At 52.5% G+C, this 27,986-nt stretch overlaps 1 protein-coding gene across 5 annotated transcripts; it reads left to right on the forward strand.

Moving 5' to 3' along the window:
• Nucleotides 1-26,892, forward strand: NCAN (neurocan). Of its 5 annotated transcripts, XM_084884179.1 has the most exons (16): nt 73-138; nt 3,796-3,961; nt 4,148-4,227; nt 5,170-5,583; nt 6,384-6,558; nt 6,653-6,780; nt 7,203-7,496; nt 8,629-9,225; nt 9,386-10,831; nt 14,253-14,369; nt 15,970-16,083; nt 18,291-18,449; nt 19,817-19,899; nt 22,944-23,088; nt 23,912-24,094; nt 24,322-26,892. In XM_084884179.1, the coding sequence occupies exons 3-16, from the start codon at nt 4,155-4,157 to the stop codon at nt 24,462-24,464; spliced, it is 4,071 nt and encodes a 1,356-aa protein (XP_084740305.1). In that variant the 5' UTR covers nt 73-138; nt 3,796-3,961; nt 4,148-4,154; the 3' UTR covers nt 24,465-26,892. The 5 variants fall into 5 exon arrangements, with proteins under 5 accessions (XP_084740304.1, XP_084740306.1, XP_084740308.1 ...); XM_084884178.1 differs by lacking the exon at nt 3,796-3,961 and having other exon boundaries at nt 1-138; XM_084884180.1 differs by lacking the exon at nt 3,796-3,961 and having other exon boundaries at nt 1-138; nt 9,836-10,831.
• The last annotated feature ends 1,094 nt before the right edge of the window (nt 26,893-27,986 follow it).

Genomic DNA, 27,986 nt, shown 5'->3' on the forward strand with positions numbered 1-27,986 from the left:
CCTTTATAAGCTCGGAGACTGTGCTGGGGGGAGCGGAGCGCGGGGCGCAGGGGCTGGACCTGGCGCGCCCGAGCCGAGCTGAGCGTCCTTTGTGCCGGGCGGGCGACCGCCCCGGGATGCATCCGAGCTAGGAGCCAGGTGGGGGTCCGCCGCAGGGGATGGGCTAGGTTGGGGGAGAGGTCCTCGGGATTGGGGAGGGAGCCTGGGATCAGCGAGACGCCCCCAGAATGGGGAGGGGGCGATGGGGAATGGAGAAAGGGAGCCCTGGGTTGGGGAGGAAATGCAAACTGGGAGGGGGCTTGGGAATGTCAGAGGAACTCGGATTTGGGGTAGGGTTGTCTAGGGAATACGGGACTGATTCCTTGGTGGGGAAGGGGCCTGGGTGGGGGTGAGTCTCAGAATTGGGGGGAGGGGGGACGTTGGGAACCAAGACAAGAGGCGGGACACCGAGTTTAGAGAGAAGAGGGGGGCACTGAGATGCTGGGTGGGGACTCTGAGACAGGGCATCCCAGTGTCCGAGCTGAGACACCCCGGGATTTTAAGTGGGGATTCCCAATTTGCAGAAGAATGAAGGATGCCAGGCTGGACTGCAGCGACAAGGGGCCCCCATCACTCTGAGCCTGATGGAAGGGGTCTGCACTGAGACCAAGGGGAAGGGGTGTCCTGCAGTCTTCTGTCCTTTTGGCCCATGCCCTACCGACACACCCTGACTCGGGGAGAAGGCTCTGGGGGCCCCATCCCAAGGTGGTCCCTGTTGTTCCCTCAGACCTGGAGTTGGGGTGCTGTCCCTCCTCCCAAGGAGCACATTGGGTTTCCCAGGTGAAGACTGGATCAGAGCCCCCCTGAAAGTACAAGTTATGGATCTCCAGGACCTGTGAGGGGCACCAGTTCAACGAGGGGGCTGCCACAGGCATCTCCATATCTGACGGTGTCCCCACAGCGAGACGCAGACCCTTGCCTCACCCTTCAGTTCCATCTGTCCATCTGGTTGCAGGTGGAAGTCCCCGTTTGGTTTGGAGGCGTCAGTGCTAGGAAGTAGGGGGCTGGGACCCCAGACCCAGCCTGGGCAGCAGCGACCCCCATCCCTGTGCACAGGGCTTTGTTCCTTTCAATGGCATCAATGGGAGACAGCCAGGCTGAGGAGAGGGTTGGCGCTGGGCCCCAGCGGGGGACTTGGTGGGGGGGAGGGCAGGGAAGAGGGTGGGCAGACCACGGGACCCCAGAACCCAGCAGCCTCTCTTACTTCTGGGCATCCCCAAATGTAAGATGACCCCCTTGGAGGTGGGGGCTTTGTGTGTGTCTACCCCATGCCAGGAGAGTGTAGGTGCCCATGGCGGGGGGGGGGGGGGTCTGGGATCCTCTGTGAGTTGAATGTGACAGATTGTCTTTGTCAGGAAACTTGTGCCAGGGGCCACACCACCAGGTGGCAAAATGATGTGTGCCCATCAGTCACCAAAGCCACAGCCATCCAACCTGGGCTGTGTCAGGGGGTGGCGTTGCTGTGCGTGTGTGTGTGTGTATGTGTGTGCGTGTAGCTGTGTCTAACGATGTGGCCTCATCAAAGGGTTTATGTGGGGAGCCTGAGAATGTGGGTGTGTGTCTTTGTGCAGAAGACGTGCTGCCTGCCTTGTCAGTGCCCATATTGTCTCTCTTTGTTAATGTCATCGTGAATCTTTGTCTCTCTCTCTCTCTCTCTCTCTCTCTCTCTTCTGGGCTCTGAGTCTGGAGTGTATGGCTGTGTTTGTGTCCCGTGTGTACAGCAACCTTCCTCTCCATGTGGCTGACAGTGTGGGGGTTCAAGATGTGGTCTGTGTGCAAAATTGGAAAGGGGAGACACTGGCAGGGAGTTTGGTCTGGAAGGGGCAACCTAGAATGATTTATTGAGCTGGTTTCTTTTCTCCTCTGAGGCGTTCCGTGATCACTCGTATGTACTCATATACTCCCCGACTCCCTGCCAAGGGGCACTCGGACCCACATGTCCAGAGACCACAGGGTGTCCTCTATGCTCCACCCAATGCACAGAGCTGCTAGGGACCTGTGCACAAGTCCACATACTACAGGGCACAACCTCATGGGTATCCTCACCTGGACACAGCACCCTGAGGCACACCCAGGCACAAACACACACAAATGCCCACTGGCAAACTCACCCTCACTCAGTGTCTACTGAGACAGAAGGTGGTTGTGAGATGGACACACACACACACACACATACACACCCCCCTCTTCCTCCTGCCACCCCCCTTGCACACCCCTTCTTGCATATGCATGAGGTTCATGTATTATTGATGAGGCGACAAGCCCCAGACAGTTCTGTAAATGCTCACCTCTGAAGGCCCTGGGAGAGATATTTTAAGAGAAAGGATGTGGGTGTGTGAGGGTGCAAGTAGAGGGAACTGAGTGTGTGTGGGAGGGCATGTGTGTTGGAGGGATGCACCTGAAACTGTGTCTGTCACCATGTTGGACCACTTCTGTATATTTGAGTATGTACACGAGACAATGTACACAAAAAACCTTGTTTTTTAAATCAACATTTCTAGGACTTCACATGTTTTAGCTCATTCTATCCTCACAGTAACTACCCGAGGTACGTGCTGTGTAACCTCCATTTTACAAGTGGGGGAACTGAGGCATAGAGTGATAAAGCAGTCTGTGTAGAGTCATGTAACATGTAGAGAACAAAGGCAGGGCTTGAAGCCCTGTCATCTGAATATAGTATGAGCTCTTCACCATTGTGTGTGTGTGTGTGTGTGAGAGAGAGAGAGAGAGAGAGAGAGAGAGAGAGAGAGAGAGAATACTCAGAACTAGCCCCCTCCTAAGACCCTCCTAAGGCAGGTGCATCCCAGAGTCCTGCCCCACCCTCTAATACCCAGCCACATGGTCCCAATGCCTGGCCTCTCCCTTGCTGTGCAGCAGTAAGCAAACCGCTAGCCCTCTCTGAGTCCTATGGCAAGAAGACAAAGTGGGCACTGGTGAGTTCAGCACCACGGACAGGTCCCTGTCTAGCTTCCCATCAGAGGCCTCTGGTAGCTGGGAAGGGCCTTCTGGAGGGGACCAGCTCTCCCCCAAGTCCCTCATTCTGGACTCATCCACTCTTCCCTTTCAGGGTTCTTATTGTATTGGAGAGAGGTGCAAGGCTGGGTTCATAGGTGACGCTCTAACTCCCCATCTGCCCCCATCTCCTGAGCCTGGCGAGTCTGTCCAGAGGGGTTTCCAGTCTCTGGATGACTGGGAGGTCAGGGAGGCCACTGCCGTGTCCCAGAGCTTGGAATTGGTCTTGCCTGCAGTTCACACTCAATAATTGTCCACTTTAAGCCCACGGGCCACCGCCCTGCAGAAGGCTGGACCCATGGTGGAGTCCTTGTGGACCGAGGAGGCATCTTTGCCAGCAGTGTGAAACGAGGGGGAGGGGAAGGGGCAGGGCAAGGCCCATCCTCCAGCTGGGACTTGGCAGGACCTCAAAAATCCCAGAAACCAAGAATAGAATCTTGGCGACAATCAAATCCTGGAACTGAAGCTGAGAATCATGTCATTCAGAAAACCCAGATTAAAGGCTGGCTTGGAGGCCAGCCTGTTGCCAGGACTGAGGACCCCAGGCAGACTGGGACTGGCCGCTGCCCTTTATGAGCTCCCCCCACCCCAAGTCTGAATGAGGAGGCCAACTTGAAAAAATGGGTTTTGATCTTGCCTCAGTTAAGGTTAATAATAATAATAAAAATAATAGTTGAAATTTACTCTTTCATGCCAGGCAGTTCTAAGCATTTTAAGTGTATTGACTCATCTATTCCTTTCAAGTACCTGGTGTTATCCCCAGCTGACCTACGAAGAAACTAGACACAGAGAAGCTAGTCTATTTGCCCAAGGTCACACAGCAAGGAACAGACACAGAGACAACTCGAGGTTCTGATCCACTCCAGCATCCATACTTCTGACCATGAGACATCACTGCTGGGATTCTGAAGTTAGCTGGTTCTGGGTTTGGATTCTGGCTCTGCCCTTGCTTGCTGCCTGTGCAACTTTGAATGACGCAGTGGCCTGTCTGAGTCCCAGTTTCCAGATCTGTAGAGGGGGAATTTGTTTTCCCATGCCACGCCTATTGGGGGGGGGGGGTTGTGTTCATCCTCTCTCCCTCTCTTTCTTGATCCAGGTCCAGGATGGGAGCCATGCCTATGTGGGCCTCGGGCCTCCTGGTCCTCCAGGTGCTGCTCTTGGTGGACGGGGAGCAGGGTGAGTTGGCCTGTGTGGTGGGAGAGGGTTGGGTCTGGACACGATGGGGCAGTGCTTTTTAACTCAGGAGTCTTTTCCTGCTGGTTCCCTGGCTGGGTGTGGAGAATAAAACGAGAATAGATGAAAAAGGTCTTTGAACAGTCAAAAGCCAACAAGACACCTGAGAGGTTATTTTTAGTCATTGCCAGCAAAAGCTGGAGGTTCCTGCCTCTCACCATTTTGCTATGATGAGTTAGAGAGAAAGGGGGGGAGGGAAAGGAGGGGGAGGAAGGGAGAGAGAAAGGAAACAAGAGTAGAGAAGGGAGAGGGAATGGGGGAAGAAGGAAGAAAGAGGAAGGAATGAGAATAGTGTGTGCATTGATTAGTGATGTCTGTCATGGACAGGGCAATAGAAATAAATAAAGGTCTATGTTCATCTCTCTGGCATCTCCCCAGTGGTGGTCAAAACCACAGGCTTTAGAAATGCTTCCTCGATTGCTCTATGGCCATAGGATAGCACAATAATGTCTCTGAGCCTCAGTTTCCCCCCCAAAAAAGAGGATGATGACATATGGCTACCTCGGCAGATAGTTAGGAAAATCAGATGGACTGCTTGCTATCTATAAAGTGCCTGTTCCATGGAGGGTACTCTGCAAGGGTACCCATTTCTCTCCCAGTGGCTCCCTCTCCCTTAACTTCTGGGGAAACTGAGTCTCAGAGAAGCACAGTGACTTTCTCAGAGTCACACAGCGAGTCAGTGACACAGAGTCCCTGGCCGCAGGGACCTGGACTCTGAGTGGAGGCCCAGTTACGAAGGGATTTGACCCCACTCCTCCTCTGCTGCTCACAGATTGGGGTGCCGATCCCTCTGGCCTTTGTCTCCCTGCCTATAAAGTGAGGGAGATAGTCTCCGCTGGGCCTTGCCTCTGAGTTAGGTCTCTCTCCACCTCCCGCCCCCTCCAGGCACACAGGACACCACTGCTGTGGCCAGCGCTGCTGCTGAGAAGGGGCTCCACATGCAGAAGGTGGGGCCTGGCTCCGTGCGAGCCGCCCTGGCGGAGCTGGTGGCCCTGCCCTGCTCCTTCACCCTGCGGCCACGGCCAGAGGCGGAGGGGGAAGCCCCGCGGATCAAGTGGACCAAGGTGCGCACGGCATCGGGCCAGTGGCAGGACTTGCCCATCCTGGTGGCCAAGAACAACGTGGTTCGAGTGGCCAAGGGTTGGCAGGGACGTGTGTCTCTGCCCGCCTACCCCCAGCACCGGGCCAACGGCACGCTGCTCCTGGGGCCCCTGAGGGCCAGCGACTCCGGGCTCTACCGCTGCCAGGTGGTGAGAGGCATCGAGGATGAACAGGACCTGGTGTCCCTGGAGGTGACCGGTCAGTTGAGGGCAGGGGGAGGGTCAAAGGGGGGAAGGGGAGGGGCTGAGCCTGAATATCACCTAAGAAATATTAATTGGGCACCTACCGCATGCCAGCCTGGTGCTAGGATCACTGTCATGACTGAGATGCAGCTGCCACCTTCTAGGGGCTCCCAGTTTAATAAGATGGAGCAAAACGTTTCATTCCTATATCTTGCTCAACCATTTCTTTCATCCCTAAATCAAAATTTGAGTCACAGAAAGTCCATTCAATAATGGGCTTCCTGACTTACAATTACCTCCTCCAGGAAGCCCTCTGTGCCTCCATTTCTAGGCTGGGCAATAACCACATTAGATCTTCCATTGCTGCCAGTGATAGCTCCACTATCAATGCATGCACTTAATTTCCCAATGGCAGGATCTCTCTCACTCTCTTTCATACCTCCTGGGCCTAACTATGGGCATGAAGAATGCTATCATTGGAGTCAGAGCTTCCAGGACATGAATTCTGGCTCCGCCTCAAACTGGCTGTGTGACCATGGCCATGTCACCGACCCTCTCTGAGCCTCAATTTCAATGAGATAATACTTAGAAATGCTTTTTACATAGCAAATAGTTGACAAATTCTAGTCCTTTATGGGCATTGTTAACAGTTTCCCCATCTGCCCCTGGTGTCATGTCTGGTGCTGAGTGAAGGGCAGTGGAGGGCAGCAGTTCTATTGTCAGACTAAGGAGGGGTGGGAGGCATTCTGCAGAAGGAGGTCTGTTCGTAAAGATTTCAGAATAAAGTGGCCTCCTGTTCTGGATGTCCCTTCCCAGGTGTCGTGTTCCACTACCGGGCAGCCCAGGATCGCTATGCACTGACCTTTGTCCAGGCCCAAGAGGCCTGTCGCCTCAGCTCGGCCACCATTGCAGCCCCGCGGCACCTGCAGGCCGCCTTCGAGGACGGCTTTGACAACTGCGATGCTGGGTGGCTCTCTGACCGCACCGTTCGGTGAGGGGGTGCGCAGGGCGGGGAAATGGAGAGCTAGCCCCCGGGGAAAGATGGTTTGTGGGGGCCCCAGGAGCACACATCCTTGTCTTGTCAGGTATCCCATCACCCAGTCCCGCCCTGGTTGCTATGGTGACCGTAGCAGCCTTCCAGGGGTGAGGAGCTATGGGAGGCGCGACCCACAGGAACTCTATGATGTGTATTGCTTTGCCCGTGAGCTGGGGGGTAAGTCTGGGGCTGACAGGACCCTTCCCTCCCCTGAGCCCATTACCTTCCCCAACCCCCGTCCCTCCTAATCCTCATCCTTCTCTAAACCTGCAGCCAAGACGTGGGCCCACCCCTTCCCTGAGCTTTCCTCCCCTCCCTGAGCCCCTCTCCTTCTCGGTGCCCCTTCCCTCTATCTGCACCCCTTCCCTCTCTGAGGCCCCAAGCCTCTCCCCATCACGGCGCCCCTCTGCCCCCTCCTCCTTCCTACCTACCACCCCTCACAGAGCCCCTCCCTCTCTCTGAAGCCCGAAATGCCACGTTTGTAAAAAGCAGTTAAAACGGCCTTTTATTCGGAGTGAGCCCCACTTCCCGGGTGGGCTCCAGGCAGGGTGCCCTCGGCCCTCTGCCCTCTGCTCACTCCCCCCGGCGCCTTCCCGCAGGCGAGGTCTTCTACGTGGGCCCGGCCCGCCGGCTGACCCTGGCGGGCGCGCGCGCCCAGTGCCGGCGCCAGGGCGCGGCGCTGGCCTCGGTGGGCCAGCTGCACCTGGCCTGGCACGAGGGCCTGGACCAGTGCGACCCGGGCTGGCTGGCCGACGGCAGCGTGCGCTACCCGATCCAGACGCCGCGCCGGCGCTGCGGGGGCGCCGCCCCGGGCGTGCGCACCGTCTACCGCTTCGCCAACCGCACCGGCTTCCCGGCGCCCGGCGCGCGCTTCGACGCATACTGCTTCCGCGGTGCGTGAGGGGCCACCCCCGGGGAGGGAGGGTGTCCCCGGAGGTCCAGCCCCCGGGGGTGCTTCAGGGATGGCCTTGCCCGAGGGCTCTCACCCCAGTAGAGGCCACGCCCCTGGGAGCTTGGCTGTCCGGTGGAGGGGAATCTGGGCGGGGAGGGGCGCGAAGGACCTGCGCTGCGATCGGCCACACCCCGGCTGAAGGCCGTGCACCTGGGACGGGCTTCCCCCTGGAGTCCCACCTGGGGGTTAGAAGGAGCCCCAAGCTCTGGCTGGAGGTCTTGTTAGGAGGTGGGTTGTAAGTCCTGCGGTCCCTGTACGGAGCGTTTCCTACCGGGAACCCTTTGAGAAAGAGATAACTCCACTAGCCACGCCCCGTGGGCCAGGCCACACTCCCAGGGACCAGACCGGGGATGACCTTGCACTTGGGGTGGAGCCACAGCCTCAAGCTGCAAACTTCGACTCAGAAGAGTTAAGTCTCAAAAAAAAAAAAAAAAAAAGAAAAGAAAAGAAAAGAAAGAAAGAAAGAAAAGACAGAGAGAGAGAGAGAGAGAGAGAGAGAGAGAGAGAGAGAGAGAGAGAGAGAGAAAGAAGAGTTAAGTCTTCCAAAGGGGGTGGCATCCCTTTGTAAAAAGGCCACGCCCATTAGGCGCTTTCTGCTCCCTCCCCGGGGGGAGGAGTCAAGGGGAGAGGTGAGCCAAGCTACTAGGGGTCTTCAAACTACGGCCCCCCGGGCCACATGCCGCCCGCAGAGGAGTCTGATCCTGCCCGCCAGGTTTTTTGGGCAGTGAGCGCAGCCGAGGAGTTACAGTAGGAATTAGTAGTTCATATAGTCCGGCCCTCCAGCTCTCTGAGGGACCGTGATCTGGCCCCCACTTTAAAAAGTTTGAGGACCCCTGCCTGGGACCAGTTGACTCTGACCTTGACAGCGGGTGCCAGCCTGAACAGTGGGGATAATAACTTTGCACCACCCTCTCTCCTTCTGGGGGATTCCAGAAACCACCCAGAGAGACAGGGGGTCACAGAGAGACAGAGAGACCCAGGTCTATACGGCAGCATGTTAGAATGCAGGTAGACTTCAGGAAGAACGTCCCAGCTCCTGAGCCTAATGCAACCTCTTCTACTTTCCACCACAGCCCATTACCCTGCTCCCCAACACGGAGACCCAGAGGCGCCCTCCTCTGGGGATGAGGGGGAGATTCCATCGGCAGAAGGGCCTCCAGCCAGGGAACTGGAGCCCAACTTGGGAGAAGGGGAAGTGGTCACCCCTGACTTCCAGGAGCCTCTGCTGTCCAGTGGGGAGGAAGAGCCTCTAATCCTGGCAGAGAAGCAGGAGTCTCAAGAGACCCCCAGCCCTGCCCTCGGGGTTCCCACACCAGCCTCAAGGCCTTCCCCGGAGACTAAGGAGGTGTGGCTGAGCACCGTGGCCCCTTTCTCGGGCAGCCTGGAGGAAGGCACTTCAGCTGGCACGCACAGCAAGGCGACCCCAGCCAACCTCAAGCCCAAGAGGCGGGGTCGCTTTAAAGGCTTGAATGGGCGCCACTTCCAACAACAGGAATTCCAGCAAGGGCTGGAGGGAAGGCTTGAGGTCAGTGCCCAGCCTCCCACCCCAGAGGCTGCTGGGAACCACGTGGAGCCTCTCCTGGCCACCGGAGCCGCGAACTCCTTAGGGAGTGGCAGGAGCCAGAGCCCCTGGGCTGTGCTGTCCAACGAAGTGGATGTTCCTGGAGCTGGTGAGTGGGGTCCAAGGAGGAGGGGGGACATGAGTGGGTGTCAGGGGGTGGAGGCTGGGTCCCCTGGCCTTAGAAGCCCTCTCCTCCCCAGGCTAAACCAAGGAAACACTCGATGGAAGGAGCTGCTGAAAGATAATTATTATTATTGATATTGTTGCAGGTTCCCCTGGTGGCAGGAGCCCCCCAGAGCCCTGGCTGTGGCCCCCAACAGTGGTGCCACCCAGCGTTCCAGGCCCCAGCAGGGCCCTTGGCCTCGAGCTGGAGGAAGCCAAGGGCCCCAGTGTGAGGCTTGATACCCTCAAACCTCCCTGGTCCTCCTCAGAGGCCACTGCTCCGGCTCCCAGCCCCTCAGAAGATCCCAGGAGTGTCCCCTGGGAAGCATTGCCCATGGTCACCTCCCAAGACCTCCCTGTCGTGGCAATGCTCCGTGCTCCCAAAGTGTGGCTCCTGCCACATCCTACACCGCTCCCTACCCAGATCAATGGGGTTAAGGGTCATAGTGAGGCCATGCCCTCTGCCCTCCCCTCCCTGGCCTCAGAGACCCAGGCGGGCCCCCAGAACCCCATCCATCCAGAGATCTATTCCTTGCCCCCCTCCATGGGCCTGACAGGACAAGGTAGAGAGACCATGTTCCCCACATCCAGTGATCACAGAGCAGGAAGCCCCACCACCCCCTCGCAGGTAGCCACGGACACACAAACCAGAACCAGTCCTCATGCCCCCAGGGAAGACTTTGGAGAAATTGGGGAGACCAGCCCCACTGGACTCAACAAAGCTGAGCACCCCAGCTCCAGCCCACAGGCTTCTGTGGATTGGAATGTGGCAGCAGATTTCACCCTCACAGAGATGGCAACTGAGCCCACAGGAGGGAGAGGAATCTCGGGGTCTGAGTATGGGGCCTTCAACACAGCAGAGAGTCCCACTCCCAGCTCAAAGGCCCCTGCGGAAGAGGCACAGGGCACGTGGCCCTCACTGCACATCAAAGAGCTGGACCCCCACACCTCCTCTGCACCGGCGGGGGACCCCAGAGTTTCCCTGAGTTTGGAGCCTTGGGCGGCTACCGATGGAGGAGGTACAGAGGGTCCCACACATACAGCCACCGTGGACCCCAGTGATGCTGGTAGGATTTGGGAATCTGGATCCCTCATGGCTGGAGGAGCTGAACGCCCCACCACGAGCCCTCAAGTGGCTGTGGACACAAAGGTGGTGACGTCCCTCGTGTCTCTGGACCAGGGGGACGAGGGTGGGGTCCCGGCCACGTCCACAATGGACTCCTCCAGCTCCCAACCCCACCCAGAGCCAGAGGGCCAGATGGCGACCCAGGGAACACTGGAAGCCTTGGTCCCTTCACATGAGGGCTTCCTCCTGGGGGATCCCACTCTTCCTCCTTGGACACCTACGGTGGCCAGCATGGACCAGCCTGTGTCAGTGTCCTCAGGGGAGCCAACAGAGCTATGGGACTCCACCAGCACTCTGCTGCCTGCCCCTCGGGCCCTGGACAAGTTTGAGCTGGAGGTCCTTGCAGGAAGTGCCAATGTGGAGGAGGCATCAAGTGGAGAGGAGCCGGCCCTGCCAGGGACCCCTGCAGATGGGAGCGCAGAGCAGAGTGAGTTCAAGTTTTGTAGCCTTGTTCAGCCCACTGTGGTCGGGGCTTGGGGACTAGGGGCCAGGGAAGCTCAGGGTAGGGAGAAAGCTCACCTGGGGGCCTGGGAAGGTTTCTAGCAGGAATAACATTGTAGGTGGGAACGTATCAGGTGAGCTGAACTGCAGAAAAGATGTTCCTGGCAGAGGCACCGGCCTGGGCAAGGGTAGGAGAACAAGTTGATGTGTTTTAAGGCACAGTGAGTGATGGGGGAAGAATGAGGTGTTGAGTGGAGTTAGATTTTGGTTCAATTAACAACTCATGTTCATGGCCACACAGAGCTAGATAGTGCTATACACTGCCGGGAGCCGGCCTTCAGACTGGGAAAGACAGAGCTAGACACAGAACACCCCTCCCCCAGGTGGGGCCGGATGGAGGAGGCATCATGGGATTCAGTGGTGCATTTTCTGGGGGACCTTTACGTCTAAATTAATTAAAAGCAAGTGAAAGTACAAATGTAGTTCCTCCCAAACGGAAGGGGTTGGAGTATTGTACAGCCTAGTGGTATAGACAGCAAACCGAAACTCAGGGAGGAACGTCACTACCAGCTAGTCAGTGGCCAGACTTCAGAGGGAGCCCAAGTCTGCGTCGCCTCAGCTGCTCTTGGCTCAGCAGAATCCAGAAAAAGCTACCACCCTGTTTTCCTGGAACCAGGTCTGCCTGAAGCTCTCTTGCAAATTCTGGCCCTTTTTAAAAAAGAAATATTATTATTATTATTTTTTATTGAGGGATGGAGAGGGAGAGAGAAATAGTAACATCAATGATGAGAAAGAATCATTGATCAGCTGCCTCCTGCGTGCCCCCCACTTGGGATAGAACTCACAACTTGGGCATATGACCTGACCGGGAATTGAACCGTGACCTCCTGGGTTAGATCCGCACTCAACCATTGAGTCATGCTGGCCTGGCTGGGCCTTATTTTAGGTCCTGCATATTGAACGGTTTTTTATTTTATTTTATTTTATTTTTTTTTGTCAAATGGGCTTTTAGAAACACCAGCATCTAATTAAAAGGCCCTCTTTTTTTTGAGTTGCAAAAACACTTATTAACACGATTGGTTTTACACTTGCTTTCTTTTTTCGAAGGCAAAGTGTGCATGCTGGGAATAGCAGGTACAGGGTTTCATCATCAACCCTGTCACCTCCGGGCTGCGTTCTAGATTTCCTTTTCTTAGGTGCTCAGGAGGCCGGCAGACATGGAGACATGAATTGGTAAAGGCTGATGTTTATTGGTGACGGCCCATGTACTTGGCCTGTTTGAGCACTTCACTGGAATCATCTTTTTTTTTTTTTTTAAAATATATTTTATTGATTTTTTAACAGAGAGGAAGGGAGAGAGATAGAGAGCTAGAAACGTCGATGAGAGATACATCGACCAGCTGCCTCTTGCACACCCCCTACCGGGGATGTGCCCGCAACCAAGGTACATGCCCTTGACCGGAATCGAACCCGGGACCTTTCAGTCCCCAAGCCGACGCTCTATCCATTGAGCTAAACCGGTTTCGGCTGGAATCATCTTGATTGATCCTTTCAATGCCCCGTAGAACAAGTTTAGTGTGATCTTTGCTTTATTTAGCGTGGGGAGACTGCAGCACGGGGAGGGCGAGTGACTTGTGCAGAATCATGCGGCCGGGACTGTTAAGGACAAGTTTTGAATCAGGCCAACGAACAGCATGGTCTCTGTCTCAACCACTAAGCTGTACAACATGTATTTCATTGGCGTTTTAAAAAACACACACCAAAAAAAGCCCTGAGGTTTTGGGAGGGGTGAGTGTGCTCTGGAGGGAGCAGAGCAGAGACTAGCTGTCGGGGATGGGCAGCAGGAAGGAGGTTCCACGTCAAAGGAGCTAGAAAAGGGGAGTCCGAGAGGTGGGAGGTAGACCGTGCGGAATGGTGCCAAGGGAAGCCTGGTGGGGTCTGCCTTGGAGCCGGTGGCGTAGGGTTGGAGAGAGGCAGGCAGTGCTGGGGTGAGGGTAAGGGGTGGGGGGGAGGGGATCTGGGTGCCTATCCACCCTGTGTTCGCTGCAGAAATGCTAATGAAGCCAAAAATAAATGCAGCACCAGTGAGCGACTGAGTCACCGCCAGTCCGTGGGCAGCTGTCGGCAGCAGGGGTCACCTGGCAGGGCTCGCGTATTCCCGTGCCTAGCAGTCCTCCGCATGTGCACACGCGGGGCAGACATGGCCACAGGCCCGTCTGGCAATCCCTGGGGGACATGCCACCACCCCAGGGATCGACCTCTGTCCCTACAGGAAGGCCAGCAGCTACCTTCCTTCCGTTAGCAAGCAATTATTTAGTGCCGGCTGTGTTCCAGGCCCCAGGCTGAGACCAAGTCACGTGTCCTCTGGAAGCTGACATTCTAGAGCAGCACTCTAGAACTTTCCAAAGGATGGAAATGTTCTGGAGCTATGCTGTCCAATCCACTAGCAACCAGCCACACCTGGCTACTAAGCCCTTGAACGTGGCTAGTGAGACTGAGGAACCACAATTGTACTTTCATTTGCTTTGAATTAATTTAGACTTTAAAAAGCTATATTTGGCTGCTATGTGGGACATATGGCTCTGGGGGAGGCACAAACACACAACAGGGATCCTAATAAATAACTAAATGATATTGGAGGTTAGAAAGTGATTGGGCAGCCCGCTGGTGTGGCTCAGTAGATAGAGAGCCTGTGGACTAAAGGGTCCTGGTATTCTGGTCAGGGCCGCATGCCTGGGTTATGGGCTCGATTCCCAGTGGGGGGTGTGCAGAAGGCAGCCGATTAATGATTCTCTCTCATCATTGATGTTCCTATCTCTCTCTCCCTCTCCATTCCTCTCTGAAATCACTTTAGTCCGTAGGCCATTTCTCTATCCACTGAGCCAAACTATCTAGGGCTAGAAGATGACTTTTTTAAAAAAAATATATTTTATTGATTTTTTACAGAGAGGAAGGGAGAGGGATGGAAAGCCAGAAACACCAATGAGAGAGAAACACCAATCAGCTGCCTCCTGCACATCCTCCACTGGGGATGTGTCCACAACCAAGGTACATGCCCTTGACCGGAATCAAACCCGGGACCCTTCAGTCCGCAGGCCGACGCTCTATCCACTGAGCCAAACTGTCGAGGGCTAGAAGATGACTTTTTAAGAGACACTTTGGGAAGCCCATTCCAGTTAGAAAGAACCTTTCACAGCAGGGCAGCCCACAGATGCTTTGGGACAATTTCTGGAAGGAGTACACAGGTCCCAGGGGCACATGAGAGGAAGGTGGGGATTACCCTCCGGAAAGTGAGGGACTCCACAGAGAGGGACTGGGCCAGCGGGCCTCGGGTGCCTGAGGTCTGGATTCCAGGAAGGCAGGCCTGGTGTTCTGACTGCCCCCTGAACTGCCTGCCTATCCTGCAGCCCCGCCGGATCCCTGTGAGAACAACCCTTGCCTGCACGGGGGCACCTGCAAAGCCAATGGCACCCTCTACGGCTGTAGCTGTGACCAGGGCTTCGCTGGAGAGAACTGTGAGATCGGTGAGTGCCCGGACTCGGAGTCAGAACCTGGACTTGTCTGACTCCAGAGCCCTGGGGTTTGTTTAGCACAGCAGTCAACCCCATGAGAACCAGGGTTTACAGATGCTGGCTTCACATGCTTCCTTTCCTCCCCGCTCCTTCACTCCAGGAAATCTGCCCCAGCATCAGCCATCTGAGCTCTCTCTCATCCTGGGGGCTGAGGCTCAGGCGTGCTGCCTCCCATTGCTACCAGGCAGGGGTAAAGGAGGGTAGAAGGATGATAAGGTTCAGGCTCCTTCCTTCCACAGGCTCCAGGAATCCTACCCTTTCCTGGGTGGGCAGGGGTGCAGGTACCACCAACAGAATGGCTGGATACTAGCCCCAAACCCCAATATAAGAAATATGACCAAAAAAAAAAAAAAAAAAAAAAATATATATATATATATATATATATATATATATATGACAAATTGTGAAATTTGAACAGTATGTATAAATAAGACAATTTCTTGAGCTCTGTTCATCATCTTACCAATTTCACAACCTTCACAACTATATTAATAGAAACCCTATATCATAAAAGGCTAATATGCAAATTGTCCCCTTAGGAGTTTGACTGACTGGAAGTTTGATCATTCTGTAGTGTGCTGACCACCAGGGGGCGGTGTGGAACAAAGGAAGGCCATGGCTGGCAGCCAGCAGCTGGGAGAAGGAAGGCCCTGATCGGCCCTAATCACTGGCCGGGTCTAGAGACCCTACCAGTGCACGAATTTTGTGCACCAGGCCTCTAGTATAACAATAAATATAAATGATGTTAAATTCTCTTATTTTAAATACATTTTTATTGCTTTCAGAGAGGAAGGGGGAGGGAGTAAGAGATAGAAACATCAATGATGAGACAGTCATTGATCTGCTGCCCCCTGCATGCACCCCCATTGGGGATCGGCCTGCAACCTGCACATGTAACCTGACCGGGAATAGAACCGTGACCTCCTGGTTCATAGATCGATGTCCAGCCACTGAGTCATGCTGGCCGGGCAATGTTATAAACTCTTGAGCTCTTCCACTGACTCTCTACTCATAAACACCCTTGAGGAGGTGCCATTATTATTAACGCTGCAAAAAAAAACAACAACAAAACTGGGTATCAGAGAGTGGAAGAAGTATTGTACATTCTTCATGCACTGTCCATACAGGGGTGGTAGAAGAGGAAGTTCAACTGAATAGCTATCTCTACAAATAGCTTTCTGACTCCCTGTTCCTGACAAATGCTCTGGACCCAGTTTCCCTAGGTCCCACATTCCAAAAAGACCCGCAAGCTTCGACATTCTCTGGGTCTGTTGGCAAGAGTATAACCTGCATTGTTCTGGCGCTCCACACACCCTGGCCCCCAGCCAACTCAGCGACATCTGCTCTCATTAATGCTAAGTTATGTCCATCGTGCGAGGCTCCACCCTCTTGACCCCCAGAGGCCCAGAGCCATTGATGCAGACCACTGCTGCTGCACTTAGGTCCAGGACGGTTGGCAGGGTCCTGACTCCATCTTTCCTGTGGGGCCTGGGAGCCAAGGGTTGCCTGTGGGGAGGCGGACCTCTGACTCAGCCCCTCCTTCCCCCTCCAGACATCGATGATTGCGCCTCCAGTCCCTGTGAGAATGGAGGCACCTGCATCGACGAGGTCAACACCTTCACCTGCCTTTGCCTCCCGAGCTACGGGGGCAGCCTCTGTGAGAAAGGTGAGTCTCTGCTGAGACCCCAGAAACAGGAGGGGGTGTGGGTGCCGGGCCACAGGTCTCCCTCTCTGGTCCCATGTTTGTGAGTCCAATAGGCAGACTGCTGGAGGCAAACTGTTTTGTTTTTAGGTAAAATTTGCATAACATAGGACTAACCTTTTTAGAGTGCACACTTAAAAGGAATTCAGTACATTTGCAATGTTTTACAGCCACCTCCTCTAGCAAGTTCCAAGGTATTTCCCTCACTTTATTTTATTTTTTTAATATATGTTTTGATTTTTTTACAGAGAGGAAGGGAGAGAGATAGAGAGTTAGAAGCATCGATTAGCTGCCTCCTGCACACTGCCTACTGGGGATGTGCCCGCAACCAAGGTACATGCCCTTGACCGGAATCGAACCTGGGACCTCTCAGTCCGCAGGCCAACACTCTATCCACTGAGCCAAACCGGTTTCAGCTATTTCCCTCACTTTATTTATTTTTTAAAATATATTTTATTGATTTTGTACAGAGAGGAAGGGAGAGAGATAGTTAGAAACATCGATGAGAGAGAGTCATCGATCAGCTGCCTCTTGCACACCCCCTACTGGGGATATGCCCGCAACCAAGGTACATGCCCTTGACCAGAATCGAACCCGGGTCCCTTCAGTCCCCAAGCCGACGCTCTATCCATTGAGCCAAACCGGTTTTGGCTATTTCCCTCATTTTAAAAGGAGACCTGCCTAAACCGATTTGGCTCAGTGGATAGAACGTCGGCCTGCAGACTGAGAGGTCCCAGGTTTGATTCTGGTCAAGGGCATGCACATCCCCGGTAGGGGATGTGCAAGAGGCAGCTGATCGATGATTCTCTCTCATCGATGTTTCTAACTCTCTATCCCTCTTTCTTCCTCTCTGTAAAAAATCAATAAAATATATTTTTTTTAAAAATAAAAAATAAAAGGAGACCCTGCCCCATTACTAGTCACCCTTCATTCCCCATCTACCCAATCCTGGCAGCCACTAATCTGTTTTCTGTCTCTGTGGATTTGCCTGTTTTGGACATTTCCTATAAATGGAATCACACAATTCCTCAGTGTCATGTTTTTGAGGTTAACTCACATGTAGCATATGTCAGTGCTAAATTCCTTTTTTGTGGCTGAATAATATTCATGGTATGCTTATCAATTCATCAATTGATGGTAATTTGGGCTGCTTTCCCCTGGAGGCTAATATAAATAGTACTGCTATGAACATTCATGTACAGGTTTTTGTTTGAATATGTATTCTTTTTAAAAATATTTTTATTGATTTGAGAGAGGAGGGATAAAGAAGAGAGAGAGAGAGAGAGAGAGAGAGAGAGAGAGAGAAACATCAATGTGAGAATAAAACATCAATTGGCTGCCTCTTGCACGCCCTCTACTCAAGATCAAGCCTGCAACCCAGGCCAGAATCGAATCGGGAGCCTTTTGGTGCATGGGGCAACACCCAACCAACTGAGCCATCCAGTCAGGGCAGAATTCCTGTTTTCTATTCTTCTATTCTTCCCCCCTCCCCCCATTCTTTTTGGTTTATTCCTAGAACTGGAATGTCTGGGTCACATGGTAATTCTATGTTTAACTGTCTGAGGAACCATGAGACTGTTTTTAACAGTGCTGCCCATTTTACTTTCTCACGGCAGTGTACCAGGATTCCAACTCCTCCACAGCCTCACCTGCACCGGTTACTTTCCTTTCTGAAAATTACACTAGTAGCTGCCCTAGTGGGTGTGAAGTGGCATCTCATTGTGGTTTTGATTTGCATTTCCCAGTGACTAATGATCTTTTCGTGAGCTTCTTGGTGATCTGTCTGTCTTTTTGGGAGAAATGTGTATTTAAGCCCTTTGCCAGGAGGGACATTTTAGGCCTCTCTGAGATCATTTCCTGAGTTCCCGGGTCCACCCTGAGGGTGTGGTCCTGCAGCTCAGAGGAGACGTCAGAGGTGGGAGGAGAGGGGGTGGGTGTAAAGATCTTCCCGTGGGATCTCTTCCAGAAACAGAGGTAAGAAGTGAATATGGGAGCGGGAGCTGAAAGGGGGAGACAGAGCCTCAGGGGGTGGGGGCTTGGCCAGGGAAAGGGGGTGACCTCGCCCCACAATGACTTGGACAGGCCCTCTCCCCGTAGACTGGCTGTGTTCATGGCCAGCAGGCAGACTTCCCAGGCCAAGGCCAGCCTCCCTCACATTCCCTGCTTCCCAGACACGGAGGGCTGTGACCGCGGCTGGCACAAGTTCCAGGGCCACTGCTACCGGTACTTCGCCCACCGTCGGGCGTGGGAGGATGCCGAGAGGGACTGTCGCCGCCGAGCTGGCCACCTGACCAGCATCCACTCACCTGAGGAGCACGGCTTCATTAACAGTAGGGACTGGGGGCGGGCGGGGCGGTCAGGGTGGCCCTGCAGTCCTCTTTGCCAGGGAAGTCCCCAGGATCCTGAAGACACCGCCTTTCCGAAACTCTGTTCCTTAGTGCAAGCCATGGCCACTTAATAATCTCCATGTCTGTGTAGTCATTTGCTGATTCATACATTCACTTCATTCATTCATCCACCCATCATATATTTACCAAACGCTTGCTCTGGGACACAGCAGTGAGCAAGATGCACATTCTCCCGTCCTCAGGGAATAGCATTCTTGTGGGCGAGTGAATATGGAATGAAATACGTCTATGCTATAATGTAGCCGGGCCTAAGTATGCTGATGTCAAATAAAATGGCCAGGGGGTAGGGGGCGACGGGGAAGCATCTGTGATGTGTGGGATAAAATGAGCAAGGAGCTGTGCAGAGACCTAGGAAGAGTGTCACATTAATTAAATCCGGCATTTATGGATTCATTCATTGTCCTTTCTACCGTCTGTTCATCCATCCATTTATTCACTTTTCCCCTATCCCATCCCCTAGTTCGTCTTCCCCGCCCCTCCCCTCCCCTCCTCTCCCTCCCTCCCTTCCTCCCTCCCTCCCTTTTTCTTTGCTTTTAAAAGAATTCATTGGGGGAAACGTACATGGGTGGGAACTGTCCTTGGAAATATCTCAGGACACTGTCCTCCATCTCGCTGGGCAGTTGCAGTTTCCCGAGGCCCCTGCTCAGAAGCATCTGACCAGTCTCAGTGGGGGCCTCCTCTGTCACTCCTGGAGGGGCCCAGCCCTGGGAGTGGCCACTGCTCCCCCACCTTCCCCGCCGCATCTCCTAATTCTTCCTTTTGTTCATTCCCTGGGTCACTCGTTTCCTTTTCCTCCCTGCAATCAAATCTCCTCCTCTCCTTCCTCCAGCCTCAGTGACTGCCTGGTTCACTGAGTCTCCCGGCTGCCCTGTCTGGAGCCGCCTGTGGGCTTTCCTGTCCCTCACTCTCATTTCTGCAAAGATACGACTGTCTCTGTTTGTGCCTTACTCGGGCCATTTGTTTAAGCCACATAACAGCCTTTTCTGTCCCCCCCCCCCCCCCTCCAGGCTAGAGAGCAGACAGAGCCCCAGCCTACTGGGAAATGGGGGACCCGGCCTCCAGCCAGCGCCCAGGCTGAGGGAGGGTCTGGGTCCTCCCCCACCCCTCCTGCCTTTGGCTCCTCCCCCACCTCCACCCTTCCACCTCCATCCCCTCTCCCCTCCGGGCCACCTCCAGGCAGAGGAAGGGCTGGGCCCTCCCCTCCACCCCCACCCCACCTCCAGCTGGCACCCCAGGCATTGGGGAGAGGCAGGCACTCGGTCCTGAACCCCGCCCCCCTAACCCCGCAGGCTTTGGGCGTGAAAACACGTGGATTGGCCTGAATGACAGGATCGTGGAGAGGGATTTCCAGTGGACGGACAACACAGGGCTGGTGAGTCGGGGAGCCTGGGTCCCTGCTACCAGGCTGCTGACTGGGGTCCCCCCTACAACAGCGGGAGAGGGGTGAACCCCATGCCCTTTGCTCTGGCTTCTCTTTACCCTCTTACGAAGGTGACCAGACGTCCCGAATCGGGACTGTCCCGCCAAAAGCGGGATGTCTGGTCACCTTACCTCTTACACAAATGAGCCATCAGAGGTCTGGAGTGACAGGTGAGCGTTAGTGAGGCCCCAAAGCACCAGACTTCCTAGCCAGGTAGAAGGCCCATCTGCCTGGTGACTGAAGGTGGAAACCCAGGACTGCGGACAACTCCTTTGCTCCTGTCGCCTGTTCCTCCAGCCACAGGCTCTGAGATTCTCCCATTTCCCTTCCTGCCCCTGCCTGCTCCGTCTCCACTGAAACCCCTGCAGCAGCCCCCCCAGCCCCACCACCACACACACACTGGCCACCTACACTCCTGCCCTTCTACCTGGTGACCAGCGGGACTTTTTAAAAAAAATTGAGGTGAAATTCACATAATAAAATTAATCATTTTCAAGTGTATAATTCAGTGACATTTAGTATATTCACAACATTGTGCAACCACCATCTCTATCTGGTTCCAGAATATTTTCAACACCCTGAGGGAAACCTTGACCAGGGGACTTTTAAAAACCGTACATCAGCCCTGGCTGGTTTGGCTCATGGATAGAGTGTCGGACTGTGGACTGAAGGGTCCGGGGTTCGATTCCAGTCAAGGGCATGTGCCCGAGTGTGGGCTCGATCCCCACTGGGGAGTGTGCAGGAGGCAGCTGATCAATGATTCTCTCTCATCATTGATATTTCTATCTCTCTCTTCCTCTCCTTTCCTCTCTGAGATCAATAAAAAATATTTTTTTAAAGTAAAATGAAATAAAAACCATACATCAGATCAAGATTCTCCCTGCTTCAAGCCCTGTCAGACTCCCCCATCGTTCTCCATATAAAGACCCACCTCCTCATGCTATGCAAAACAGTCTGTCAGTTCCTCAAAAAGTTAGACATAGAATTCACACAGGACCCAGCAATTCCACTCCTAGGTATGTGCCCAAAACAAGTGAAAGCAGGGACTCAGACACTGGTACACACATGTTCACAGTGGCACTAGTCATAATTGCCAGAAGGAGCAACCCAAATGTCCAATAACCGATGAATACATACACAGAACCAAAATGTGGTCCATATAATGGATACAACGAATACATTCAACAAATGCAAACAATCAATACAATGAAAAAGGAATGAAGCGCTGACGCACACTATAATGTGGATAAAATCTGAAAACATGCCGAGACCAGTTTGGCTCAATGGATAGAGCGTCGGCTTGAGGACTGAAGGGTTCCGGGTTCAATTCTGGTCAAGGGCATATACCTTGGTTGTGGGCATATCCCCAGTAGGGGTTGTGCAAGAGGCAGCTGATCGATGACTCTCATCGATATTTCTAACTCTCTATCTCTCTCTCTTCCTCTCTGTACAAAATCAATAAAATATATATTTTTTAAAAAATTTGAAAACATGATGCTCAGTGAAAGAAGCCAGAGGTGGCAAGGTAGCTTCGTTGATTAAAGTGTCATTATGATACACCAAATTTCAGGTTCAATCCCAAGTCAGGGCACATATAAGAATCAACCAATGAATGCATGGATAAGTGGAGCAACAAATCGATGTTTCTCTCTCTCTCTCTCTCTCTCAAAATAAATGGGGGAGGGGGGAAGGGTGATCTAAGAAAGAAGCCAGACCTAGGAAACATATTGTATGATTCCGTTTATATGAAATATCCAGAACGGGCAAACACATATAGACAGGAAGTAGATTTGTGATTGCCAGGGGCTGGGGGAGAGAGGTGGGCAGTGACTGCTAACGGGGATGAGTTTCTGTTTGGTGCGATGAAAAAGTTGTGGCAATGGACAGTGGTGATGGTTGTACAACTTTGTGGATCCTAATTAATGGCAATGAACTGAACACTTAAAAGTTATTAAAATGAGTCTTGGCTAATGTTGTTCAGTGGTTAAAACATTGGTCTGCACACCTAAGGGTCAAGGGCATGTACCTGGGTTACACGTTCAATTCCTGGCAACCAATGGATGTGTCTCTCTCACATCCAGGTTTCTTTTCTTTCTCTCTCCTCCTCTCACTGCTCCCTTCCATTCTCTAAAAATCAATGGAATAACATACCTGAGCCTGGCCAGTGTGGCTCAGTGGTTGAGCGTTGGCCCATAAACTAGGAGGTCACAGTTTGATTCCCGGTCAGGGCACATGCCCGGGTGTGGGCTCAATCCCCAATAGGGGGCGTGCAGGAGGCAGCTGATCAATGATTCTCTCATCATTGATATTTCTCTCTATTTCTTTCCCTTCCTCTCTCTGAATTCAGTAAAAACATACAAAAAATATCAAGTAAGGATTAACCAAAAAAAGGTATTAAAGTGGTAAATTTTGCTATATGTATTTTGCCATAATTGAAGAAGAATCCACCTCTTTTCCTCTATCCCAAGAGCTGGCCCTGCTCACCCACTGACCACACCCAAACTCCATCAAGTATCTGCAGCCCCACTGGCCTCTATTCCATCCCTCAAACAGGACGAGTTTAGTCCTGCCTCTGGGCCTTTGCACTAGCTGTTTCCTCTGCTTGTTCTGTGCCTGTGTCAACCTTTTCCTTGAGTCTTCGGTGCTCCTGTTGCCTCCTCAGGGAAGCCACCATGGACTTCCCTGGCGGAGGCACCTTTTGTTCAACTGTTCATCTAACAGTGAGTGACCCGGATTGGAAACAGACTGTGAGGGAGCAAGACAGGAGGCAGGGGTCTGAGGGAAGATGGCACGGCAGCCTCCCAGCCAGAGGACTGACTCCAGCGGCACTGGCAGTCACCGCAGGGCAGGCAGAACAGTGCCCATCACAGAGACAGAAACACTGAGTTCCTAAGCGTTGGAGTGGCCTGACCAGGGAGCCCCGCAGTGGACAGTGCCAGAGTCTGAGGCAGATGCTGGTTCCCTGAGCACCCCCTTCCTGCTCTCCATTTCTGCAGCAATATGAGAACTGGAGAGAGAACCAGCCGGACAATTTCTTCGCGGGCGGGGAGGACTGTGTGGTGATGGTGGCACATGAAAGCGGGCGCTGGAATGACGTTCCCTGCAACTACAACCTCCCCTACGTCTGTAAGAAGGGCACAGGTACGCTGCCCCCTGCCCCCCTGCCCTCCCGGGGCTCACATTCCCGGGTTCATGAAGTGTGTAAATGTAAGCCAGTTCCACCCGCTTTTCACTCTCCAGCGCTGTCTGAGAGTGCCCATTTTTCCCCATCCTTGACAACTTGATGCGTTCTCAAATTTTTTATTTTTTTGTTCATCTAAGTGATGAAAAAAAGAGTATCTCCATGTTATTGTAGTTTGGCTCATATGTATGCACACAAGTCCTTTGGTTGATCTCTCCCTTTTATCCGCACCCTCCCTCTGAGGTCCAACAGTCTGACCCATGGCTCCTTATCTCTGGGTCTGTTCTTGTTCATCAGTCTGTGTTGTTCACCATTTCCCCCAGATGAGTGAGAGCATGTCCTACTGGAGATACACTTTTAAGAACCGAAAATGAGACAAGCAATAGTGGCTATGCTGAAAGGCAAACTCAGTCTGTAGTGAGTTTCTTTCTGGGCCAGCAGTACATGCATTCTTGAGACCACCTTTCTCTTATACTCCTGTTCATTCTTGCTTCCATTTCTTTGCTAATGATCATACCCTTCCTTCCTTCCATGAGCTCAAATTATTCTCACCTCCCATCTCCTTCACCCCTGACAGGCATAGCACTGGGGGGTGGGGTGTGTCCAGGAGGTTCCTGCCTGGAAGGGCCTCCGGGTCTGGGTGGAGGAGACAGGCACAGTCCCTGCTAGCCCTGGAGGTCACAGCTGGGAAAGGGCAGGACCTGGATGGGTGTGTCCTTCCTAACCAGAGAGGAAACCACGCGCCCCCTGTGATGGCCACTAACCGAGTTCCTCCGTCCCCAGTGCTGTGCGGCCCCCCTCCGGCGGTGGAGAACGCTTCGCCCATCGGTGCCCGCAAGGCCAAGTACAACGTCCACACCGCCGTGCGCTACCGGTGCGACGAAGGGTTCACCCAGCACCACATGTCCGTAATCCGGTGCCAGAGTAATGGCAAGTGGGACAGGCCCCAGATCGTCTGTACCAAGCGTAAGTGGCTCCCCCCCCCATGACAACCCAGCATGTTTCCAGCTGTTTGTAGTCTCCAATGAGAACATCTGGTGACTATACACACTGATAACACAGCCTTGCAGATAAAGACCAGCCTGCCTGGTATTTCCTCCCTTTCCCTTCCCCCCTGGGGAGGCTCACTGCATCAGGCCACTGCTTCTCACCACCTCTGGCTACGTCCCCTGTCTTCCTTCATCTCCCTGCAGCCAGAAGGTCCCATCGGATGCGGCGACACCATCACCACCACCGTCACCACCAACGCCACCACCACAAGTCCCGCAAGGAGCGCAGAAAACACAAGAAGCATCCGGCGGAGGACTGGGAGAAGGAGGAAGGGAACTTCTGCTGAAGAGCCAGGCAAACGAAAGCACAACCCCCTCCCCACGCCTCCTCTGGAGCCTTCGCCTGGGAAGGTCGAGCCAAGAGCAACAGGAAGGTCCAGAAGCCCCTGAGCCCCAACCCCCTCCCCAACCTTTTGTAAAAAGCTCCTCTCTCCTCTTTCTTACACACACAGGTCCTCTCGGCAGGTGTAGCCATGTGTCTGACGGTCCAATCCCAGTCAGACCGGACTCTGGTAGAATCTCAGTGGAAGGAAGCACAATTGGCAAAGACCACTCTTTGCTGCGCTGGTTTAGTCTTTTGTTGGCAAGGCTCATTGCCGGTTGTTGAAATAGGCTTTGATGGGGGTGCAAGAGTGTATGTTTGGCTTTGCACTAAGGAATTGCTTTTCACACCAGATCCAGGCTTTGTACATTGCCAGATGTCCTACATGCAGCCTGAAGGCTTTAGTGACGGTCAGTGGTTTGGGGAGTAAAAAACGACATGGAAGCACACTGCTGGAACTTGAACCCTAGTTCAGTCTTTGGTCTTGGTGGATAAACAGTCCTGAACTCCTATGTACTGAATTTTAGGAATGTTTTTAGAGCAGCTTCCTTCCATCCCCTCAGAGTCAGGGGTCAGAACAGTTCAGGGCCATAGGTGGGCAATGCAGTGAAGGTACTGCTTATCCTCCCAGGTCTTGTCCCAGAGCTGAGATGTGATGGTTCTGCATGTGTGGTGAAACGCACACGCACACGCACACGCACACACACACACCACACACGCAAGAGAGGATATTTAGGGCTTGACAAGCCCAGATTTCTTCCCCCTCCATCTCTCAGGGAGACGAAGAACCTCCTTCCTGGACCAAGGAGGTGCCAAGTTTTCTAGATCAGAGCCCATCCCTCAAGCAGACATTGTTAGTGCACTGCCCTGGGTCCCACTCCTATCTCCACCCCATCCCTGTCTCCAGCCATTGCCTGGAAGACTAGAAATGCTTAAATATTAAAGTAATGACATCTACCTGCAGTCATATTGTAGAGAGATGCAGTGTTAAAACGGAAACGCACACATTTTTCTCTCATAGATTTTTTTTAAAAATATTTTTATTGATTTCAGAGAGGAAGGGAGGAGAGATAGAAACATCCATGATGAGAGAGAATCATTGACTGGCTGTCTTCTGCACGCCCCCTATTGGTAATTGAGCTGCAACCGGACATGTGCCCTTGACTGGAATCGAACCCGGGACCCTTCAGTCCGCAGGCCGGCACTCTATCCACTGAGCCAAACTGGCTACTGCCATAGTTTTTTAGTTTTTGGGTTTTTTGTTTTTGTTTTTTTAAAGCTTTTTTAAGTGGGAAAGAATGCAGCTGGCCTTTCTCCCCCAAATCTGCAACCTCTGAAAGGTCTTTGCAAGCTGAAGGCTGGGACCACCTCTCTGATCTCTAGGAGGAAAGATCCACAGCTTTTCCTCCATGTTTTGTTTACTCTAAGCCCCTTCAGTCTGGTAAAAACCTGTGGATGAGTGTTAAAAACCACTCTCCAGGAAAGAAGGCTAAGCAAATATATGGTTCATGTAAGGGTTGAGTAGAGAAAGGAATGTGTTGACTGAGCCTATATCCCTCCTGGGAAGTAATAATTGTAGTTGACACATTTGGAATAGGTGCCATGCTAATAACTTACACTAGAATCTTCTCAACAGCCCATTGACTTAGGAACAATTACGGTCCAATTTTCCACATGACAAATCAGGCTCAGATAAGAGAAAGGCACTGGCTTCAAGCCACAGTCAAGGCAGAAGCAAGGAGTTGGCTCTTCCTCTGTCTGACTCCAAACACTGCTCTCTGCATGGAGGAAGGAATTGAGACATAATTGTGCTCCCTCTCATACACACACACACACACACACACACAGGCAGATTTAGAAAAAGATTGACAAGTGCACACTAGACCCTCATCCTTGACCATGGTCTTGAGTCTTCCCTGCTTTAGACATTATCCACTGTTCCACCATATGGTTATCACTGAGAAAACCCAGGGATATAGGTTTGCCTTCTTGCTTTGATAATTCTTGGTTTTAAAAAATAGAGTAATCATTAACACATCTTCAGTCATCCATGTCACAAAAGAATTTTCCTTTGTTGGGGGCCTGGGGATGCAACTCTTTGGGAGTGTCTTTGTTTATGCTCTCTGCCTTGGCCCCCTCAGCCCCTTGCCCTGCCCCCACCCCAGCTCCATGGTGGGAGGGGACTATGGTATTTTCTAAAGTGGGTGGTTTGTCTTTTGGTCTTTCCCTTTGGGGTTTGTGTGGGCCACGTGTGTGGCATGTGTGTGTGCGTGTGAACAGGTTCCACTGGTTTTGCTGTGAGCTGCAGTGTTCTGTGGGTCTGTGGTATCTGACACTGTGGACATTAATGTACTTCTTGGACATTTTAATAAAAATTTTTAACAGTTCAACAAGCCTGTTGCCTCCTGACACTTTCTTTGTTCATTCACCCAGCAGGTACTTACTGAGAAGCTATTGTGAGCTGTGTACTGTGCTTGGTGCTGGGGAGATAGTGGTGCATAAGACAGACGTGGGACTTGGGAGGTGGTCAGGGAAGGCTTCCTAGAGGAGGCAGATGGGATCTAAAGAAGTTGCATCAACTAGATGATGAGGGAAATTAAGAAAAAGCTTCAGGCAGAGGGAAGAGCAAAGGCAAAAATCCTCTTGCAAAAGGGAACAGGGTCATTTGAGAAACAGCAAGGAGACCATAGTTAGTTATAGGACTCAAATTGATTTGTTTTCCAGCACATAGTGACTGGAGGAGAGTGACAGAGGTAGAGAGTGAAGGGAGATGAGGACAGAAAGGCAAAAGATGGACTATTCAGGGCTATATGGACTGTAGTGAGGAGTTGGGGCTTAATTCTAAAAGCTGTAGTGGCAACGAATACCATAAGCAAGTTCAAAAAGCGAATGCCAAACTTAGAAACAATTTTCAAACAGAGGTAAAAGACTTCTTGCCTTAATATATAAAGAGCTCCTACAAATCAATAGGAAAAAGAAAACCTAATAATCCAATAGCTGAATGTGCAAAGGTTATGAACAAAACATTCACAGAAAAGGAAGTACAGATGGCTCTTAAACTACAATATGTCCTAAACAAAATAATACACTTTTTGCATGAACACCAAGATAAACAAAGAAGAGCATATTTTTAAAAGAGGGAATGACATCTACTAAGAGAGGAAGCTTTGCATAGATCAATGATGGCCATATACTTAAATTGACCATGGCTTGTGATTTACTCAACCATCTGCACCTAAGGTCTAAGTGGAAGATGTTCAGCTTCACACCTAAGAGAATTGCAAGTGAGATTCCATTTTCACTTATCACGTTGGCTAAGGTAAAAAGCGATAGCACGATGCTGGTGATGTCGTGTGGAAACAGCAAGTATGTCTGATGGAATGTAAATTGGCCTTACCTCTAAGAAGGGGTGGAGATCACTATCAGAATGGCAAGTTTTGATCTCTTGATCCATCAACTGATAGCATCCTCCTGTGGCACTGTGTGA

Source organism: Pipistrellus hanaki (genome assembly GCF_964339955.1).
Source record: "Pipistrellus hanaki genome assembly, chromosome: 5".
Lineage (NCBI taxonomy): Eukaryota > Metazoa > Chordata > Mammalia > Chiroptera > Vespertilionidae > Pipistrellus > Pipistrellus hanaki.